At 41.9% G+C, this 23,490-nt stretch overlaps 1 protein-coding gene across 1 annotated transcript in view; it reads left to right on the plus strand.

Moving 5' to 3' along the window:
• The window catches only part of PHACTR1 (phosphatase and actin regulator 1), a 500,634-nt gene that overhangs the window by 394,171 nt on the left and 82,973 nt on the right, over positions 1–23,490 (plus strand). The window contains exons 4-6 of the mRNA XM_063098224.1: positions 365–445; positions 20,375–20,542; positions 23,103–23,309. Coding sequence (XP_062954294.1) covers positions 365–445; positions 20,375–20,542; positions 23,103–23,309 — 456 coding nt within the window. The remainder of the gene's footprint in view (positions 1–364; positions 446–20,374; positions 20,543–23,102; positions 23,310–23,490) is intronic.

Consider the following 23,490-nt stretch of genomic DNA (forward strand, 5'->3'; position numbering starts at 1 on the left):
ATATATTATGTGAGGTCCATCTTAATTTTTAACGACAATACATCAAAGAAATGGCATGCTTGGAACAGGCAACTTTAAGTCATACCCTGGGGGCCCCTGGCACTCTGCCTTTGAGGAGTGTTTCCATGAAGTGTTTGAGAAGCACTGACACGTGAAAGAGTCTACCGTAGTCTATGCCACACAGCACGGTGGCGTGTAACTTCTATTTATGTTTTATGTTGCATCCAGTTGTATTTCCCTAGCACCTACCTGGCCATCTCCTCTTGGACGTGGCTAACACTGGACTCATCATCTACCAATAGCTTTAAACAAACAGTGTGGTTACCTGCTCACACCTGCTTCTCTGTTTGTCGTTTGCTTGCAGCCCTGGAAAGGAAAATATCAATGCGGCAAAGCAGGGAGGAGTTGATAAAGCGAGGGGTCCTGAAGGAAATCTATGATAAAGGTAAGGAGGACTGGTCTGCTGTTCGTGGCCAGCAAGCTGTGCATGGAATCTCTGTGCATGTTTCCTGGAGTTGCATTTCATTTTCTGCATCACTTTATAGGATTTGAACCTTTAAAACTCCAGACAATTCTGGAGGGAAAGGAGCATGTAGTAGATAGTGCTAAAGCTATCAGTGTTATATGAGAAGAGGGAAACGAAGCTCTCCTTTCTCAGCATTGCAATCAAACCACAGGATGCTAAGAAAAATGGTGCAGCTGCCGGGATGAGGAGGTGCAGGTTGCCGGTCTGTTGGTTCGCGAACACACACAACTGGGATGAATTTCATTGCTTAGGCTCTTTCGGGCACTAGGGGTTCCCAAAACAAATGCTAAAAATCCACAAGAGTCTAGGATTTCCTTAACAGGTTTTTGTTTGTTTTTGGCAGTCTGTCTCCTCACAATAGAAGAAACTGAAGTGGAGAAAATTATGATATAGGACTATGCACATAAGATATTTTAAAGGATATTATTTACTGTGATTCAAATGCTCTGTAAATGTGTCCACAAGTGGTTGCTAGTGATTACTGCCTCGTGTCTTTGCTTATTGATTTACTCTTTAAATATGAACGTACGCAGTGGTTTACATAGTATATCAAGTATTCTTTGCTCCCCTTTTCTGAGAGCTTTGCTGTCTTAAATTGCACTTGCATGTGTGCCCTCTCTCTGCTGCTTCTGTCTTCTTTCTTCTCTCTCCTCTCTCTCCCATCCTCAGGACACACTCTCCCTGTTAGGGCTTTAAGTGGAATAACAGACTGTCACTTCCAGTCTTGTTACAGTTGTCAATAGTAGTTGTCTGTGTCAGGTCTTATTGTTTCAGGCTGGTGTTATTTGGCAGGCTAGATTATTAAATCACATAATATTCTACTTTAAAGATCCATCCCGATAGTCAAAGTGCTCCAGGAATTCTGATGACGCGGCCAGTTTTCTGTGTTTCTGTAGTCCCTGTGCCTCGTTTGTGTGCTGACACAAAAAAACAGGATGTGCTGCTAGGGTGTGGTGCTTCTCATTGATGACACCCTTTTGTGAGTTGGTCCTTATTCCTCTGGTCCATCTCACCTCATCCAGTGCTGTCATGGGGCTTCCCAGTTTATTTTTGTATTTTTGAAGTATTTTCCCTTAGCATAAAATGCCAGCCTGAAATGCAAGTTGGAAGAAGCACAGTTCTTGCCCAGCCCTGGTGGCAAGGGATACTGGAGGCGGGGTGTGCAGTTGTGCTGTTTCAAACTACGTTCTGTAATGATCCGAGCCTCCTGGGTCCAAGGAATCCCTGAGGTACAACACCTTATCCATCTACTTGTAGGTAAGGCCATACCAGAGTATAGCTTCTCTGGTTAAGATCTCCAGGGGAAAAGAATCCATAATTTTGTCACTTTCCTCCAATGTCTTGCTTTCTGTGCAATTGCCCAACCCTTCCTGGTATTGACCTTAAATCTCCACACTTCATCATAAGCTCCTTTCTCCTTGTCAGTCTTTAAGAGAGATGGAAGATATCTGACTACAGGTATAATATTATATACTAAGCACCCAAATGCTGAAGTAAATATTACTGTCACAGCTAACGCCTGTCCAGACTCTTAACAGTCTGTCTCCCACCCACTTCTTTCTTCTTAACCTTCCTATCTCTCACTGTAAAACTTCAGGAATCTTCTGAAGTGGAGAACACTTTTCACTATAGCATTTATTGTTTCCATTACATCTAACAACTGGGTGAAGGTAAGTATTGCCCAAGTGGCTTCCTGACTTAAAGAAATCAGACTGGTAGAGCAAAAGGCACGTTCTATAGGGAAAGACACGTGGGGCCATTGAGGCTGGGGCTAGTCAATGACACTCCAGCAGTCGGGAGTTTCCCAGGAATGGGGGAGGTCCTCATCCTCAGCTGTTTCTCCATCAGCAGGCACAGAGCTGCCACACACACACACTCAATAAGTGGTTGTGGAAGAAAGAACAGTCCCCCCCACCTGTCACTTGTCACCACAGCTTTCTGTTTTATCTTTGCACTTGTCACGGCCTGCTCCATTTGCTTGTTGACTGACTTTCCTTACTAGCACGAAACTGCAGGAGGGCAGGGACCTCAGAGGCTTACTGCTAGATCCCCCGAGTCTTGAATAATGTCTGATGGAGATTAGACTCTCAGAAATGTTTACTGTTTGGATGATGGGAAGAGGAGAGGAAGAGGGCGACTAAGATTAAAACTCCATTGCACATAGTGGGTGTATTGGTTTGTGTTTGCTATGGGATTTTCTGATAAAAGCATCTATTTAGATTCACTGTAGATATTAATCTCATTACCTTACACAAGGGTACTTTAAAAAGTCCATGGAATGATTCATATTATCTTTTAATTCCAACTTTCCATGAACTTTTTGAAGTACCCTCATATTTCATACACTACGTCAGCAGTTAGGAGCATGGGCCCTGGAATCAGATTACCTGGATTCAATTCCAGCTCCACTACTGACTGGCTGTGCAACTTTAGTCAAATTGCTTAACTTCTCTGTGCTTCTGTTTCCTTATCTGAAAGTGCAGATACTGTTGTGATGCAGATTGCATGCAGTAACCCATGCAAAATAGAACAGTGGCTGGCATCCTATAAATTTTCAAGAAATTTTAATGTGATTATTAATATCATCATCATCATCATCATTATTTATATTTTTCAAACCTTTCACACGCCTCACTCTAGGTGACCCTATCAACAGCCCAAGAATTAGGAAGGGTCCCCTTTTCTCTGATAATTAAAAAGGCATAAAGACCTTCAATCCCCTCAAAATGGTCTTACCAGTGTCAGTGCCCAGTGAGAACCCAGCTCCTGTGCCTAATTCAATTCTCTTTTTACATGTCCCCCATGCTTTCCTTTTAGCCTCTAAATGAGTGATTTTCCTATCGTTTATTCTTTCCTTTCTGTACCATCATTCTCCTTGAGATTCGGGTGGACGACAGAAATAAAATTTTATTGCCACAACCTCATGAACAGCAAATGGCAAGGAGACTCTAATCATTTTTTCAAGTTGTTAGTTTCAAAGATACATTCCACAGATTTGGAACAATCATTCCGTATTGCCTGGCTGGTAATTCCTCGTTTTGCACCGCCTCCTTGTGTTAGTGCACATGACTCTAGCTAGTTACCTGGCAGCAAAATCATTTCCACCAGAGATGTGTGGTCCCTGACAGCTGCCGCATCGATTTGTAATTACTGAGTCAGCCCATCCACCCCCGCCCAGCCTTCCAGGTCTGGCCTCTGTTTACGCTGCAGTTACACTGTTTGTGTGCATGATATTGCTAATGTGGTAGAAAACAATTTGTTCTCTTTAGTAGGTAAGATTTTTCTCTTCCAATCTTCTTGATGTTATTGATTCTGCTTAATGATACCCCACTTGTTCATAGGAATTATAAAAATAAACTATGGTAATTTGAGATTCATAACTATTTGGGCAGGGTGAACTTGGAATTAATGAGGCTTAACGGTGCTAACATTTCTCAAAATTTTTTATATTTTTCTTAGTGGGTTAAAATCCCAATCTGGTCAGTAAATTCAAATCAGGAAAAATGACAGCTTGGGTCTGAGAGGAAAAAGGAGCTAGCACAGGAATCCTTCATTTAACGAAATGTGTTAGAAGTAAAGAGCAGAGTTATTCAATGGCCTGTATTTTTTTAATTAACTTCCATATAGATTTACATAATTTTAGGGTCTAGAGGAGCTTTAGATAAAAGCTTAAAAATCAGGGGAAATTATTTGATCTTTAGATATATTGAGACCATGTAAAAATGCAGCAAACTTTGAAAACCACTTGAGGAAATTTTTAAATTGTGGTAGTCGTGATGGTGGTCGGGACATAAAATTATAAATTGTTTTTCTCCCATTTTCTAAATTTTCTACAATATGACTTTAATAGTTCTGTGAAGGATGCAATGTAAACATTCAAATGAACCATCAACACTCTCAGTAGTAAAAATGTTACACCAACTAATGGTGGAAAATCTGTAATTTGACAGATAGCTTATTTTTATTTATTCCTCAACCTCATGGCCTCATTAGAACTTAATTTAAATAAGATGAACAAAGTTTAATTAAAGTTCTCCTAAACTCCTGGAACATTCACTCATTCATTCAACAAATTAGTACCAAGTTCTCCCTCTAAGCCAGGTAGTCGTCTAGTTGTTAAGCTACAGTGTTAACCAAAAGAGCAAAATCTCACCTTCTCAGAGATAGGGAAGAATAAGTATATTGTATATTGTCAAGGGGTGACAAGAACTCTGAAGAAAAACCAAGCAGGGGTAAGGAGATAAAGTCAGGGGAGGGGCTGTGATTTTAGATAAATGCAATCCTGGAGGACCTCTCAGGGGTGGTGGTATTTTCACAGAAACCTAAATGAAGTGACTGGGTGGCTGAAACGGGGCCATGGGCACACAAATTCTAAAACTTGGTTCTTCTACTACTTTAAACCAACTTGTAACCTAATCCCCAAGCCCTTATGTTCTTTAAATTGACTCAGTATGTTCTCTTAAATTAAGACCCTGTATGGCATTTGCCTGTCTGTCAGTTCTCAGTAAATCAGAGAATGACACCTGCTGCTCAGAGCAGCCTGCAGTGGCTCCCCATTTTTCTCAGGGAATTTGTGAGTTCCTACAATGGCCTACAGAGCCCTACATGATCAGCCGTCCAATCCCTAACGTTTGCTATAACTCCCTGCGTACCTCCTCATAATTCCCACTCCAGCCTTGCTTTCCAGCCTTTGAGGTTTGAACCAGTCGCTCCCTCTTCTAGAACCCTCTTCCTCCAGATGTCCACATAGTTAGCACCTCTTTGAAGTCTTGGCTTAGATGTCACCCTCTCAACAACGCTTATGCTAGAACCACCAAATTTAAAATTGCCATTCCCTTTCCTAAGTTCTTTGTCCCCTTACCTTGCTCAGTTGTTTTCTTTCTTCTTTTTTTCTATCTCTTATCACCTTCAAACATGCTCTAGAAATTATTTAATACGTTCATTTTTTCTTATCTATCTCACCTGACTGAAAGTAAGCTCCACCAGGCAGGGCAGGAGTCTTTGGCTCGTTCGCTAATGTAACCCATGTACCTACAACAGTGCCTGGGACAGAGCTGATGATCAGTAAATGCTTATTGAAAAAGCAACAGATGTAAATATGAGGCTATTTCTGCACAGTCACATGATTTGGTTTATGCACCTGTATTGGCAAAATCCAGAACACCAGGAACACTGGTGTTCCTTATTTATTCAATTTTATGGTCTGTGAAACTTTAATGCCAGTTATTTAAATAGGCAATATTATATTATGTATTTATTTATTTATATGGATGCCAAATACTCTACTTGCAGATAGTGTCTTTAAGTGTTATGAGGGAAAATATACCAAAGACAGTATACTGTTTGGCCATGAGTAAAACAGTAAAATGATATTTCTCATACTTAGCAAGGATCTCAAGGAGTCACCTGGCCTACCTGCTGTTATTCTTCCAATGGAGAGATGCAGCAGCTGAAGCCCAAAGAGGTTATCACTTAACCTAAGTCATGGCCACTGAGTGTGGACTCTTAAAACCTCTGCTAAGACCAAATGTCCTACATCTGGAATTTATAGGAACACAGGAAAGCTTTGCATATTGGTGGTCAGAAGATCTCAATAAATACTGCTATTAGTGGTTATCACAGATGATCTCCACAAACAAGCATTATTCTGTATTTATAGAATATTAGAGATAACAGTGGCAATTGTGCTGTTATTTTCATCTCTGGATTTCCCTATGAAACCTCAGTTTTTTCACCATGTCATATTGGATGGTATGTTTCATTCACATGAACGTATCCCTTGTCAGGAGGGAAGGGGTGGAAGGGAAGACCACCTCTCTGCCATCGGATGAAATGAAGTCGTCCCTGCAGGTCAGACGATTCCACACCCTAAATGCGGCAACCTACAGTGATATAGGTGAAGCTGCTGCCACTCACCTGCTAATTCCCACTGCATCCCACCTAGACCTGGGGAAGAGAGAGTCTCACGGGGAGGGGACAAAGATGAGGATGTGTGTCCTGCAAACAGTGAGTGGAGCCAGCTGTGCCAACGAGCAACTCCACTTTCTACTGTGTGCTGGGAATTAGAGATAGCTTTTCACAGCAAATAATAAAGTGCATTGAAGTCTGGCGTTTTTTTTTTGTTTGTTTCTTTCTTTCCTTAATCAGGTTAGAGCAGCATTTTGGATGGTTTTATGTTTAATTCCAAACACAAACAGAAGCTCCCCAGAATGGACAACTCTTTTATGCAGAGGCTGCGTTTTCCCTCCTCTGGTATTCAAGAAGAAAAAGCCTGATATTTAAATTCAAAGGTCATCCTCTTTTAAAAGTAAAAATAAAAAATTCTCCATATTAGCGAAGGCAAACACAGGCTTGAGCTCTCTTAAATCCCGCTGTTTATTTGGTATCCCAGGTGCGTAGACTTTTAGTCTTGACGTTTATGGGAAGAGCTTTTCACAGTCTTTACCAGGCCCTGCTGTTTGGTCACATTTTTAGCTGTTTCTGATGTCTCACCTAGAAATGGCATCTTCTGAAAGCTGTGATTTGCAGTAACCGTGCAAAAATGAAGAGTTTTAACTTTCAGCATCTACAACATATAATCATCTGTGTAGCACCTAAGCACTTAATACAATGGATTTACCTAGGCTGGTTCATTTAGGTTTTTTAAACAAAATTCCCCTTTCAAAATGTAAAGGCATCAAATTGAGACAGATGAAAAATGATTTAAACAATAAAGCAAATAGAATTGTGTCTCCTAAGCAACACTGTTCTCTCAGTAAACCAATATCTCGAGACAAAAGAATTAATAAAATTATTAGTAGTGGTAGTGATATAGCAATGAGTAAGCATTCCCCAGTAATTTTATTCATTTATTGTTTCTTTGTTGAGTACCTTTTATGTTGCAGGCGCCATCCTGGGCACCAGGAACACTAGGAAGGACAAGGCAGGCATCCCTGGCTAACACAACTTACAGTCCTGGTGACAGGTTAGGCAGCTTGGCAGTAATGATGCGGAAAGTGTAGGATTTTCAGGTGGCACATGGGCACATCACCCACCCAGGCCTGGGGACATTGGGACACATCGTGGAAGGAGCGATGTCTTGCAGGAAGCCTAAGGGATAAGTGAAAATTATCCTAGAAAAGATGGATGGGTAGGGGGACTGTTACAAGCTGAAGGACTCATGCAGTTGGAGGCACCAAGTCAGGAGTGAGAGAGAGTGTGCAGCGTGTCTGTATGGTAAGGGGGGTCAGGGCCGATCATTCAGGCTGGACACTGTATTCATTGTTGTTACTTATCCTGAGAGCAGTGAGGAGCTTTGAGAGGATTTTCTACAGGATCAGATTTGCAGCCTCGTGGAGGGAGACCCAGACATAAATCAGGGAGACCAATTAGCCAACAGCTGCTGGGATTCAGATGATGTGATGGGGGGTAGGAACAAGGGTAGGAGACATGGGGGGGAGAGAGGACAAATTGGAGAGTATAGGAGACAAGGCCAGGAGGGCCCTGTGGCAGCTTACATTTGGGGGAGTGAAGGAAAGGGCGTAGGCAGGGCTGATACTTAGGATTTGGGCTTGGATGATTATGTGAGCTGTTACAAAGCCATTCACCAAGCTGAGAACCCAAAAGAATCAAGTTTAAGACACAAAATACTGTCATGATTTGTCCCTGTTGAGTTTGAGATATCCAAATGTCTAAGGAGACCATTAAATATACAGATGTGAAGCTTAAGAGAGAGAACTGAGCTACAGATGGTTTGGAGTCATTAGTGTGTACTTGGTTTTGAAGTCATTTAAACTGATATTTCTCAGAGAAAATGTAGGGTAAGAAAATTAATGGCCCTGATAGAAAACTCCATGGAACCCCAACATTTAATGTTCAGAGAGTTTAAAGAAAAAAATATCTGGGAGCGTGAAGAATCCTCAAAGACTCAGTAGTAGCCAAAGAAATAGAAAGTAAGCCAGAAATATGTAGCATTATGAAAGCCAAGGCAACAGGCTGTAGCTTAGTCGGGCAAAAAATGGTCCACAGTGTCAAATGCAGACAGTCAGATAATACAAGGAACAAGAAAAAGATAAGGAACAAAAAAAAGATAAGGAACAAGAAATGCCCTTTCAATTATTTTTATCCTATTTAATTGTAGGCTCTTCAGTTATCTCTGAAGGCAATATGCAGACTGCAGGGTGTAATTAATTTAAGATGTTCTGGTTGCAGGTAATAAACAAGTTGACTCAGAGGCTGAAACAATAAGCAAACTTACAAAGTCTACAAAGCCAACCATCTTTGTGTGCTTGTCCTTTAAAGTACCCCGAAATGCCTCGAGCAATGTGTAGTTTGTTGGTGCTCATTTAATATTTACTGCATGAGTGAACGAATGAATGAACGAATCTCACATAATAAAGTCCAGTGGTAGGGCAGCGCCAGGTTGTTTAATTCATAGTGGTACAACGTGGCTAAATGATACCATCCTCAGGCCACAATTCCTCACAGTAACAAGGCTGCAGTAATTCCAGCATCACATGCACACACCCAGTATCCAGAGGAACGAGAGCAGGCTATACGAAGGGTCTTCAAATAGTTCGTGGAAAGATTTGTATTATCTTTTAATTCTATTTTTCCACAAGCTTTTTGAAGTACTCTCATATCTTCTTGGTATCTCTTTCTTAGAGCAAGAACACCTTGCCCCAAAGGCTCTTCAAAATTACACTCATGTCTCATGGACAAGAATTTTTGGAGATAACCACTAGATTTTTTCCTCCCTAATTTTGACAGATATTTCCATAAACATAAGTATTTCAGGTACAGTCAACTCCCTGAGAGCTGCCTTCCAGTATGAGATTTCGTTGGAAGACCCACCATGATACCACCCTTTCCACCTGCCCATCTGGACCCCTCCTGTGAACTTGGGGCAGGGCAGGGTGCCCTGAGCAGGGTGGGCATCACCACCCTACCCACATGCCCCCAGCCTTCAGACGCTCCATCGGTCCACAGCCAGCGACCTGCACTGACGTTCCTAATGAGGCCAGCCAAACTTTGGAAGGCAAGCGGCTAATAAAGGAAAGCTGGCCATAGCTTTGAAAGGCTTTCCTGGCTTCATACTTTTGCCTGGGACTTGGGTAGAATTAGACAAGTTAGTGGGGTACTCAGCCTACCCCACATAAATATCTGTAAAACAACCGTACCCTCATAGGAGTCCCATGCCTGGGGTTCTGGTGCAGTCTTTTTCGTTTTCTACCTATAGAAGGTACAGGGCATCCTTCATCTATCTGGACTCTGCTTTCTTTTTCTTTCTTTTTTTTTTTTTTGTGACCCTTGGCTTGGTGTCGCCCACACCGCGCTCAGCCAGTGAGCACACCGGCCATCCCTATATAGGATCCGAACCCGCGGCCTCAGTGCTCCCAGCGCCGCACTCTCCCTAGTGAGCCACAGGGTCGGCCCTGGACTCTGCTTTCTGATCGAATCTAACCCCAGGGTCTCAGACTGCTCCAGCCAGCAAGGCTATGCCTTCCTTTAGGCCTCTCACTCTTCCCGGCCTTCAGAGTGCTTGATTGAAGTCGGCTGTTTACTGACCAGGTGGGCCTCCGCGTGTCTCTGGGAATGCCCGTGGAATGAAGAACTCTTTAACGCCGTCCTGGCCCTTGCTTGTCCTCTCAGGGTTGGAAGGGATTAGAGGACATAGTCCAATCTGAGCTCTTAGGCCATTGCCTGTCCAGACTAAGTGTTCAGTAAATGTTAGCAGTCGTCCCCACCAGACATCTGCCCTGCACTGCTCTTCTCTCCTGTGATGCCTTCTTTCCCCTCCCTAATTCCACCCAGGTAGAGCTGAGTTTACCTGTAAGGCTTCGAGACTTCTCCGAAGGGCTCTCAGGCTCCCGCGGTCCTTACCTGCCCTGGAGCTGGTCTCCCCTCCCAGGGCATGGGGCTTCCCACCACTGTAGTTTCTCTAAGGGAAACACAGTCTGCTGGACCTACCCTTCATGGTGATGGGGACCAGTTTAGCAGCATGTTTTAACCTTTCAGATTTACTTCTGTGTGTGCATGAAGCTAATCATTGTGATTTTCAAGTTTACCTGGCCACTAGCCAGGTGTCCTTATGGAGCTCTTAAAATGTGACTAGTCCGACTGAGGAACTACGTCTTGGATTTTATTTAATTTTAGTTAACTTGAATTACCACCACATGGGACCCGTGGTTGCCTTATTCAAAAGCTCAGCTGGAGAAACAGAGCTCCTTAAATTTTAGAATGGCCAGCCCCCATCACTTTCCTCCTCCAACTCTAGCCATGAAGGATTTTTTTAAATCTTGGATTCCAGTCTCAGCTGGGCTACCCAATTAATAATGACAGGCCCCTCGTACAATGATATATGACTCTGTGAGACTCAGACTGTCATATTACCTAGAACAGAAACTGTGACATTCTATTCATGTTACATTTATTTCCTGCCCTAGTTGCATTTTTGTTATTAAAATGCCCAGAAATAGCAAGATGGTAACACTTCTTTCAGCTACAAACCTTGGGAGCCAGAATCTTGGAAGTAGTGGTCAGAGCCTTCATAGTTCATCAGGACAGATGATGTAAGAACCAATGTGCTTGCTGTAACACTTGCCGAGGAGGCATAACCATATCCAGGACAATTGAAAGAAGCCCCTCTGGGAGACAGACACACACAGTCTGATGCAGTGAAGTGTTCAGGTCACCAGTAAGCTCTAAGTCAGGGAAGGGGCCCGGCCTCCCCATGAGCAGTGGTGTTTTGACCACGAGGTGTGGTCAAAGGCAACAAATGCTAGTAAATCCAGCAGGAAACAGCTGCAGGGAAGCGCAGCTAAAACTAGCTACCCAGTGTCAATGTCTTTGCCACTTTCCTGATAGGAAGTCATTACAATTCACATGTTTAATGTTGTAGGCAAAGGCCTCTGAACAAGAGGAAAAAGTCTATTAAAATCAAAATAAGATATTAAATCCAGAACAGTAGCAACAATAAACAAGCAAGGTGATTCTCCCAGCACAAAAACAAATGCATACCATTTTATTCCATGGATGAAATCATCCAATCAGAGTATCACAGAATCCATTAAATTCTGTGATTGAAATATACTTCACACAGATTTTTCAAGGTATTTGGCTCAGAAGGGTTCTGTGAGTCACAAAGATGCCTGCATTAGACAGAAAGGAACCTCACAGCTCTTGCAAAATTGTTCTTGCACAAGCTGGTCAAAATAATACATATTTCTGGCTGCAGATAAAGATAAGAGATAAACTGCAAGATTCTCTGACTTGTGGATTCTGAAAATACCAGTATAGATTCCCTGGTCCAATGGATTCCTGCAGTGTCTACCTTAAATTTCGATGGTGCACAGATACTTTTAATCATACATAAAACATGTACACACACACACACACACACACACACACACACACACACACACACACACACACACACACACACACACACACACACTGACTTTTCCTCACTGGGGGAGAAAAGGTGACAGAAGACCTACTGCAATCTTGTTCATTTTTTCTTTTTTTTCAAATCTTTTTAAATGCTTAAAAATAAAGTGATAATAACACTCAGTAAATAGGTAGGGTTTAGTAGGAACATATTCCTTTCTATTCTCTATGTATGTTTAAAATTCTATAAAATGATATCTACCTCACCATTTAAGTTACTCATAGCAGCTCCCTGAAATCAGGCAAACTGAAGAAAATATCTCCAATGAAAGTTGACAAATGCCAGGGAGGCATCAATGAAATCCTTAAATTATTTCTTAGTTAACTGTTGCCCAGCACATCATTTTACTGACTATGGGAGCAGCTAGTGGCTTTGACTGCAGCAGTTTAAAAGGTTACTGGGATTAACAGAAGCTTTTTCAAAGCTCCGTGTCTTGTTGCTAAAATGACACCTTTGCGAAGTTACAAAATAATGACTCTGCTCCTTAATGGGTGGATTTTTTTCTACTGTAGTGGGAAAAAGTATATCAACATAAAAAAGAATAAGATATTAGGCAAAGTCTCTATTTCATAGCTCACTGATAGTAGGACCACCACCAGAAGGATACTTCTGTGGAAAGCACCCTCCACTCTGAGTTTGAGATACACTTTTTGGTCAAAGAGCATGTCTGGGAAGCTAAAATGAGAACACAGAACAAGCTGGACAGCAGCCTTATCTCAGAGGGAAAAAACAATTAGAAATGCTTGCATTAGGCTCCTCTTACAGGTCTTCACAGGATAATTATCTGCTTTAACATACGGTGGCTTGATTGTTTTTAATTTTGCTGTAGTTATAGCCATTGGTGATCATCAGTAAATTCAAATGTATTTGAATTTTCACTAGTGTGCATGTGTAAATTCTACACATCTGCATGACCAACAGAGATGCAGTTCAGCTAACATGTCCTAATGTTCTCAGTCTAAAATTGTTGCACGGCACTTCACTAACATAATTTTTCTTTACAATGGAAGCATACATGTCACCATGATTTCATGCTCTTATTCATTATTCTCTGCTACAAGGACTAACAGTTAACATAATTGGAGTTTTAACTATAACAACTACATGTCTTTTAATAAAGGATTGCTATCTCGTTCTTTTGCCATCCTTAAGGAATTAAAATTTCAGAATAAGCCATTTTAAATGAGATCTCACACATATACACACACACTTACCACATACTAACTCATTAGCACCTACTAGCTGGGACTTCACACAGGTTACTTACCTGCCTAGTGTTCACCCTTCTGTATATAGTGAGGGTAACATTGATGATGTCAACTTCATAGGACTGATTAGACAGACAGAGCACAGAGTGTGGCACCTAGTAAATTCCCAAAATATTGTTTTGGAGGTTGTTATTATTACTATCACATATAAAATATCCAACATAGTGCTTAACACCAAAGGTGCCCCAAAAATGTTTCTTCGCCTTTCCTTTTTTCCTCCCTGTCTTTCTACTGTGTACAGAGTTTTTTTATGTAGAGCACAAACCTGCAGCGTGACACTAAAACTTTACTTACCAGTTTTTTAAAATAAAAATATAAAACTTTATTAAGCTAATAATAAACCAGAAATCCATCAGTTTACATCCTAGTTCTTGCTGCAATATGCCCAGAGTATGCCAGACAAGAAAAAGAAAGCCCAGGTGTAAAATGATTTGCTGTGCCAATTCATCTGTTACTTAAGGCTGATTTGCAAGTTTTTGGGGGTTTTTTTTGGGGGGGTAGGTTGTTATCTCTTCCAGCCCTCATGCAGAGACGACTTTGATCTGGAAGAAAGCTGGGCATCGTCTAACACAGTCCTTCTCTTTTCAGCGGATAGAGACTGATGTCCCCAGAAGTTAAAAAGCTCGTGGCAAGCTAATGGTGGCAGGGATAACACAGCTCTCCCCACGCTTCAAGTCGGGGCTCCTCCCCACTGTGTCTGCTGCTTCTCTCTTCCCACCCATCTCTCCTGGGAGTAAGTTAGGGGTGCTCATCAGCACACCTGTGTTTACTGAGATGCAGGCCTCCCAGAAGAGCATGGTTTATAACACCATCCTTTCTATTATTGCCTAGCAATGGCTCCTTCAATTTCTTTCTACCTGAGATGGAAAAAGCATTCTCTTCTCTTGAGTCTCCAGATTGTTAAGGATCTGAGGGGCCCATCTTTAGCACTCTTCTTCTGTCTCCGAGTTTCTGGATAATTTGAGCAGTAAGGTAAACAGGAGATCAGAGTAGGGTATTATCTTTATTACTAATAAAGACTGGTCTGCAGGAGGTCATTGATGGGCCTGCTCTAAGCCTTGATCTCAGATCAGCCCACCACGTAGGAAAGTTGGAGTCCTAAATCAACACTGGTCCAAGGCGGGAAGGAAAGGATAGATTGAAGCTCCTCTCGGTAGAGAAATAGGGAGCGGTGGTTATATCCTAGCAATGAAGAGAGGAATAAGAGCTGGGCAAAAATAAGGAGCACTTCTGGAAAATTCCTTCTCCCAGAAAGCAGAGGAATGAGGAACAGGTTTTCCCCTCTGACAAAAACTTTTTTTTAAAATTTAATTTGATATGGCAGCATGCAATCTTTTTGTATTTTTTAAATACTGTTCACATCTTTACAGGAAAAAAAAAGTTCGTGCTCATTAAACTCTACTTACGTCATGTCAAATTCACTTCAGAAATTTGCCAACCTGCATACATTTTTCATTTTCATGTTATTATAATCCACATGTGCATATTATTCTCTTTTGTCCTTGACATTGTTTCAAACACATTTTCATGTTATCAGCATCACCCACATGGTCAGGCCCTTCTCTCATTCCTCGCAAGGTTATGCATTTCGCAAGTGACACCTGGGTCTTGGTTTTTATTTACCTGAACAAATACTCTTCATACTTGGGATAGTTTGTTCTTTTATTAGCTATGGTTAGCTCATATTTTTCCTTTATGCTGCTTTTTTTCCCCTCTGGTTGATGTATAGCATTTTTTTTGCAAATGAAAAAATCAAAGTTTTACGAGTGAGTCAAAACTGTCCATCTGGCTTCCCTCTTGCACAATCTGAATAAGTGTAATTGTGTACTATTCTATTTTTTCTATTTTTATTCTAGTTTTGAAGTTACATTTTTAGTTTTTTGATCTGTCTGAACTTTCTTGCAATAATAGTTCAATACATTGATGTAAACAAATTGTTCTTCATACTTATATTCAACTATCGTTTATTAAATAGGATTTATCATCTCACTAGAAATACATTTTAAAACATAGGTTTTTATATAAACCGTAATTCATATCCTAGAAAACCAGATTCAGTGGTGAGCTTAAGCTTATTAAAGTATTTTTGTTTTTCAGAATTAGAATTGACACTTTTGTTATCTTAAACTCCAAAGGGCCATGAACCCTGAGCCTTTTCAGAACAAAATGTCTACTTTTCATTCACTTTTTTAAAAGTAGAAACTGCTGTTACATAGATATTCGTGAGAACCTGAAAGAGTTCCTACTGTCCATTCTCCATGGTGACATTCACCTCTAAAAAAAAACTTCAGTTAACCTCGAACTTTGAGAAAATTTAATTGATAAGAGGTTGATGTTAATCACCCTAAAACCAGGGAATAACCCCAAAGCAAAACAAAAATAAGTAAACAACAAAACAATACAAAAAAAATACTTCGAATACAGTCACAAAGGTGACATCCAGTAGAGGTGGGTGCAATTCCTAAACTAAGCTAAACAAAAAAATTTTTAAATATATCTTTTGAGCCAGTCCTATGGATGAAAACTTTTACATAAATTGTACTTATAGGACATTGCAAAAATTCTATATGGGACAAGGTCCTCCTGTAGTAATCTCCATCTGCCTGAGCACACATCTTCTGTCTCACTCTCTTTTCTTCATCCACTTCTCAGGGCTCACCTTCTCCCCTCACTTCCCAGCCCTCTCACCAGCTAGCTCCCGGCTCACTCTGCCCTGAGTCTGCACCTCTGCATGTTGTCACCACAGCCTGCTGCACTCTCCTCCCCCAAGGCACATCTTTTTTCTCCTGAGCATCTGGCACAACACCGCTTGTGGGAGGAGAGGCAGGGTGGGGTGCATTAAGCTCCAGGCTCTGGAGGCAGCCGACCCACCAGCAGTTTCCACATGTATCCTAAGGAACTAACAGCAAACTTCTGCCTTCCTCTCAAGGTCATCGTGGGGTTGGCGGTTTCTGGTATGTGCTGCATGTTGTGACTGCAGATTTGCAACAGGTGTTTGTGAATCGAATGCGTTCACTCTCACCTTTCCTTTCGCACTTGATCTGGTGTCAACCTGACTCTCCCAACATCATCATTTCTTATGCCTCACGTGGAGAAGATGCCTGGCACAGTTTCCATGGCCAGGTCTGTATTTAAGATCTGTTGCTTTCTTCGTCTCATCATGTTGCACTAACTTCTGCAAACTGTTCTCTGCAGCTTCTGTGATCTGATTCTACCTTGTTGGATATGTCTGCCTCTGGCCTCTGTAGCACCATTGTCCTTTGTTACACATTCATATTTGTGATCCATGCTTAGACAACATAACTTCCTGCATTCTTGTCCTCTCTGAGGCTTAAACCAACCATCTCTGTTCCACATTAGCCACAGTGAGCACTTCCTGCCCTAAACCTCATCCTGAAAAGGTGCGGTTGCCATTCTAGATTCTCTTGCCTCCCCAACTCCTTGTCCTTAATCCAGTGGTTCTCAAAATGCAGAACCCTGACCAGCAAGAGCAGCTCCAACATCACCCAGGACTTTGTTAGACATGCATATTCTTGGGTCCCACCCCAAACCTGCTGGGTCAGAAAGTCCTGGGGTGGGGCCAGCAATCTGTGTTTTAACAGCCCTTCAAGGGATTGTGAAGTTGAGAGCCACTGCCTCGGCCCATCTTGTCTCTCCTTGGCCCATCTTGTCTCTCCTCCTGCCTTCTCTCTTCCTCCTGTTTGCATTTTACTAATCCTAGTAGGAAACATCTTACGATTGGAAGGCATTGAGTGCTACTTCGAAAACTATGATTACAGATAATTTTAGAAGACAATGTAAAACATCAGAAGAATTTCCAATACTCAGTGATCTCTGTCTCATCCATGATAACAAGAGATGTTGATGACCTAGATAGATGAAGGTACAAATAATCCATGAGCCTCATCTTAATTAGCAGGGTTAAATTCTTTATTTGGGGGTGGGGGGGAAGAAAGTTTTTTTTAATAATGCAAATTTCGAAATGCTGGTAAAGATGCTGATGCTGATAAACAGTACTAATAAATAGCAAAAGGACATGGAAAGCTTAAATAATCTTCAAATTAATCAAACTTGGAATTACCAAGCATTAGGACTTTCCAGCTAATTCCTCAGCTTGATGATGGGTATATGAGGTCTACTCCATTAATGTTTCTACTTTTGTGTGCATGTTTGAGGATGTCATAATTAAAATGTTAAAATATTACTTAAGAGTGGTGGTGTCATTCTGTACCCATATTATATGAATCCAAATCAAATGTTTTTCACTTTTGTTGTTACCCATTTTGTTTTTGGGGTTTTTTTTTGTTTGTTTGTTTGTTTGTTTTTTAAAATGGGTGATGGTGGTGAAGACTCATTTTCAATGTGTACCTTTATTTATTTATTTATTTATTTTTTGTCTTTTTCGTGACCGGCACTCAGCCAGTGAGTGCACCGGCCATTCCTATATAGGATCCGAACCCGCGGCGGGAGCGTTGCCACGCTCCCAGTGCTGCACTCTCCTGAGTGAGCCACAGGCTTGGCCCGTTGTTACCCATTTTGGACATGAATAATATTAGTCATGAATTTTCTATACCTGCTGAATGGTTTTAATTTATTTCTATTAGATATGTATATACATATGTAATGTGTATGTAGAGAGATATAAAGACGAGTAGAGAGAGCAAACATGGTTGTCGATGTTAATTTGAAGAAATTTTCTTAAGATATGTGCATGGTGTGTACTTGGCAGCTGTGTAAATTGGAAAGCCCTTTAGTAAAACAATTTTACAAGCTCCAGGTATGTTTCACTAGACATTAGAATATTAATACACATTAATTTCATTTATTGGAATTTATCCTGAAGAGGGAGAATTCTAATTGCAGAAAAAAAAATTGTATACAGGAAGACAGTCCTCACAGCATTTTCTATAAGAACATAAAACATTGGAAATACCTTTATGACCCGTCATAGGGAGATAACTAAGTTAACGTCTCTATATTCTTCCAGTATAATCATTAAGATTGTGCAAATTACAATGTTTATAATAGTAAGAAAACAGCAAGACACAAAATTTGGTACATGGTAAGGTTACCACCATGAAAAAAGAGACTTTTTCTGTTAGGTAGGGTGGTAAATGATATGTCTTATTTCTTCCATTTTAATTTTTTCAATGGAAATATATATTTAGCAGTGATAACAATGGAATTCCCAAGATTGTTTCTCCTCCAAGTGGATTGGCCTTGTGACTTAACAAAGGTTCTTTTAATCATTAGGGAGCTCAATTTTTTAAGAGTTAATATTTCCCAAGCAGAGTGAGCAGTGTTGCTTCCCTGTTCCTAGCAAAGCCTTTAGCCCTGAGCCAGCTGCCTTCATGGAACCAAGATCATAGAGTCTGAAGGACATCCTTTTCCCCCGTGTTGCTTCTACGGTACTTTTAACTGCAAACTACGGCGATCATTCAGTCGACTCCTTTCCCCAAAGAAGCAGATCTTGGCAGTAGCTATGAGACCCCCTCCCCCTCTGGTTGTCTTGTCTGGGACTTTTATTACAATTGGAACATCAAGAATCAAATGGTTTTCTAGAGATGTGTTATACTGAGTGGCAGCTGTATTATTATTCCATCAACTGGGGACTTTAAGCAGAGCTGCTTCCCATGGCATCAGTTTGAACATGCTAAATAAAAGCATGTTAAGAAGACTGGGGAGCATCCATTACGGGATGGGGATGCATTAAACCTCACACCCCCAGCCCTTCTAATTCTGAAGACTCCCTGTTGAGCTGTGTAATTTCCATAGCATTGGTCTAGAGTGTGCACTGCTCCTGTTTTCTTATTAATGAGTAGTAATCATATTGTTGATCCCAATGGTCATTACTTCTACTACTATTTTGGGCACACAGAAGGGCTGAAGGAAAAGAAGAAAAAAGCCAGCACAATCTTCAGATGACAGTGCTTTATATTGTCTGCTTTGGATGATTATTTTGGCGTCTATTTTATTTTTTCTGTGTTTACAGAAGATTCAGGTCAAACACTGTAAGTCCTTGAGTTACAGGCTATTTAAAGCTTGTTGGTTTGTAGATTACTCTGTTGAATATACATTTCACTGGGCCAATTCGGGGGGGAGGGGGAAGAATCCTGTGCTGTTATGTATCATTAATGTATGAAATCAAAACTATGGGAGGAACATAACAAAAAGAAAAGATTATTCAAGATTAACCTTGGAGTTACCTTACTGTTTCATTTCTACAAGTAAGTCATCTTTCTACCGGTTTTAAGTCAGGTGCATAGCTTTGCTGCTTTCTGTGGTTCAGACTAGGCATAACTTAGTCTTTCATCTTGGTATTTATTCATTTTACTGAAACAGCTTTCAGTCCTCTTTAAAAATTAATTTGACTTTAATGTCTAGTTATCTAAGACTCCCCTGGGCTAGAATGAAATCACACTAGGGGAATTTTGATTTGACAAATGGCCATTGTATGGGAGCCTTTGATCCTCCACCATGGTGCTAACTGGCTGCCTCTTGTTTTGCTGAGCTTTAAGCAAGATCAAAGTCTGTTCACCCACACAGCACGATTGGTGATCGGCACTGGGAGAGATCTGGCACTTTCCAGCATCCTTGGGCTGCTGCAGCCTGTTAGGTGGAGATTAGAGCCCTTCAAAACATTTACCCACCTGGATAAAGTGGAAGAGGGTAGAGGCAAACAGAAGACAGGATGAGTTTTTTCCTAGGACCTTGAAGTACTGTGCACTTAGTGCTCATACTACACACGTGAAGCCCTTTGCTCCCTAAAGTAGGAACTGCCAAACCTGGTTTTCCAGTCTCTGATACCTGCTGAGCTTTTTCAAGTGTTTAAAAATTATGAAGAATAATTCAATTTAATTCACTTTCATTTTTAAAAAATACATAGAAAATGTGATGGATTATGATTAGAAAGGTAGAGAGAAAACAAGCAAATTGCTGAAGATCATTGGATATTGTTGCCCTGATGGTTAGACAGCATCTCTAAAGACAAAATAAATGTCTTAAAAGCAGGAGAACAGAGGTCATTGTTAGATACTGGCCTCGATAAAGATCATTCAGAAGCATCTAGACTCAGCTAGCAGGCTGTAAGTGTCACCCTTCCCTGGAAGGCAGACGTTGTCTAAGCCTGTGATCTCCTCCTCTCTCTGACAGATGGGGAGCTCTCCATTTCAAATGAAGACGACTCCCTAGAAAACGGGCAGTCCCTAAGCTCCAGCCAGCTGTCTCTGCCTGCGCTGTCGGAAATGGAGCCAGTCCTGATGCCCAGGGATCCTTGCTCGTATGAGGTGCTCCAGCCTTCAGACATCATGGATGGGCCAGGTAATGTTCCCGGTAGAGTTGTAGAGCAGAATGTGACACTGGGGACCTTTGGCCTGACTGCACTTGGGATTCTATTTTGGACCATCCTGAGCATAAAGATCAGGAAATTTTGATGAAACTAAACTCACATGAGTTTTTAGTACATACTGAGTATTAAAAAAATCTGGAGGATATTTACACTTATTGTTCTACAGTTTTTAAAAGACATTTTTTGTAACCTTAATCTCTTTAAAGAAAATGTTTTTATCATATTGATTTTATCATATTGATTAAATCATATGTTTTAATGTTTATGATTAAATCAATGTTTTTATCATATTGATTTAAAATGTCATTGTTTTATTCTCTAACACTCATCTCTGATAAGATAAAGCTTAAGAATTCTACACTTCTATATGGTACCTATCTGATTTGCCTATTTGAAAGACCTGAGCATGCCCATTAATCCTAGTCCCAGTGTACCAGGTAATGACCGTATCAATTTAGTAAATGTTATCAATTTACTGGATACAGTCAATCTAACTACCAATTAAATGTCCTGTCTATAGGTTGTGCTATTTTACCCACTTCCCTCTTTGGACAAAAGTGGTTTGAGTGGCCAATAATCATTCTCTCAGGTTTGCAGAGTGGTTACAGATAGCCCAAAATTGGGTCCCTCCCGACAGCCGGTGAGGAGTGTAGTTGTTGTCAGGAGATGAGTCTGGCAGAATGAACCTCTTGGAATTTCCAGAGTTTGGGTAGAAAGGCCATGTCCTTTCTCTACACCATGTGCTGCAAAATCCACGTCTGCAGGAGCTCTTGGCGGAAGCTGGGAGAGATGGTGTTTTACAAAGTTATTTCCCAGGTGTATTAGTCCATTTTTGTTGCTTATAACATAAATACCTGAAACTGGGTGATTTATAAAGAAAACAGAATTTATTGCTTACAGTTTCAGAGGCTGGGAAGTCCAGAGTCCAGGGAACTCATCTGGTGAGGATCTTCTTTGGCGGTAGCTTTATAGCAATGCAGTGGTCTCACATGGCAGAAAGTGGTGGAGCAGAGAGAGCTAACCTTCTCAGTTGGCTTTTTTAAAGCCATCAGAACCACGCCCATGACCACCATTATTACAATCCATTCACTAGACATGGTCCTTAAAATCTAATCACCTCTTCAAGGTCCCACCTTTCAATTACCACAACAGGATTTCTGACCCTCAGCAATTACAGTAGGAATTAAACTCCATTGATTTTGGGGGCCTCTTCAATCCACTGTACCAGGCTTCATTTTGGGATCTGGTGACTCATTGCTCCATCAGCCTGTCCAACACTGACGCTAATAGTGTCCCTTGAGGCAGGGGGAGAATTGAGTGCTCCTGAGGCTTCTCTGCAGGGCTTTGTTGCTGCACAGAGCACTCCTCTGCAGATCGGGGAGGAGGGAAGAAGGCAGGGCAGGGAGGAGTCACAGGTGGGCATTCTTGCTACAGCAGGGATGAGAGCGGGGAGGAGACTCAATGGAGTTACACCCCCTCCCTCCCAGGAGAGTTTTCCAATGAAGGCAGTGAATTTTTTTTAATCCAACTTCTTGGTGACATTGGCATCAGATGAATTTGATTGTTTTCGTGAGATCTGTCATCCCAGTGAAGTCACAGAGTTTCACTCTGTCATCGCCCAGGCTGTCCACACAGGAGGAAGGCTCATGCTCCTACCCACGACAGCTCTTCACTGGGAGCCAGTCTGGGGTTCCCCATGGGGGGAAGGGAGAGTCAGGCCCAGTGCAGAGCAACAGAAACACAATTGAAACAAGAAAACTTTAATTCTGGTGAGCAAGAGGAGAGAGGAAAGGGGAAGATAAAAAAGTGTTGACTCGAAGCATCCTTTGCCTTGGCAGAGTGTACAGGTGCCAGCAGGGGCTGGCTACTCTAAAACTACAGAGAACTCACTTGGAGGCTGCTGCTCAGTGCTGACCACCCCGGAATCTGGAGGAGCAGCTGCCCAAGGAATGTGGGTGTCAGACTCCTAGGTTGTCTGGTGGCCCAGACCTAAGAGCAGGGACAGAGCAAGACCCACGGGCAAAACTGCGACCCCGCACATGTTTGAATCCACTCTCTCTTCCTCCCCAGCAAAGGACAAAAGTCCCAAGAGCAGGTGCAGGTGCATGCTTCTGGTTTAGTTTAGAGGGGGCTCTTCACCCTGGTCCAGCAGCCTATGTGTCCTGCTGATTGTTGCTGTGGTCCCACAAGTCACCTTTTACAGCATCCACAGAATCTGTGTGACAAACTCCGAGTTTGAAATGGCAACGTTTTTGATGGCTTTAAGAAAACGTCCTCCTCCTCTTTCTCCCTCTTCCTCTTCCCACTTCTCCCTCCTTCTTCCTCTGCCTCCTTGCCCTGTCCCTCCTGCTTTATCAGATTTCTGGCGTCCTGGCTTTAGCATTCCACACGTGCCTGACAACCTGAAGCAGTCGGTGCTCTGCTGTGTTGCTAACCCATGTCCCTGTCCTGTGCTCCTCGCTGGCTCCCGCCAGCCCCACCTGCACTGCGTTTGTGTAATGTCTCCTGTGTATCATGTGGTTGTCCCCTCAGTGTCTGAAGAGAGTCCCTCTGCCAGTGAATCTGGAGTCCTCCTGTCCCAAGATCCTTCAGCCAAACCAGTCCTGCTACTGCCCCCCAAAAAACCTGCTGCTTTCTCTGGAGACCATGAGGAGACCCCAGTGAAGCAGCTGTCCCTTCTCAAGCAGCCCCCGGCCCTGCCTCCCAAACCTACTGCCAGGATTGCCAACCACTTAACAGGTGAGTCAAGTCATCTTTTGGGGCGGGCAGCCCCCCTTCCCTTCAAGGGATCATTTCTTTCTCCTTGCTCTTTTTATTTGTGGCCTGAGCACACCTCTCTGGGGAGGTTGCCCTGAGGGATGTTTTGGTTTGTGTGTGTGTCTTGGTACATGAAGTCATGACCAGGGTTTGTGCTTTTGTG

The sequence above is a fragment of the Cynocephalus volans genome, chromosome 5 (genome assembly GCF_027409185.1).
Source record: "Cynocephalus volans isolate mCynVol1 chromosome 5, mCynVol1.pri, whole genome shotgun sequence".
Classification (NCBI taxonomy): Eukaryota; Metazoa; Chordata; class Mammalia; order Dermoptera; family Cynocephalidae; genus Cynocephalus; species Cynocephalus volans.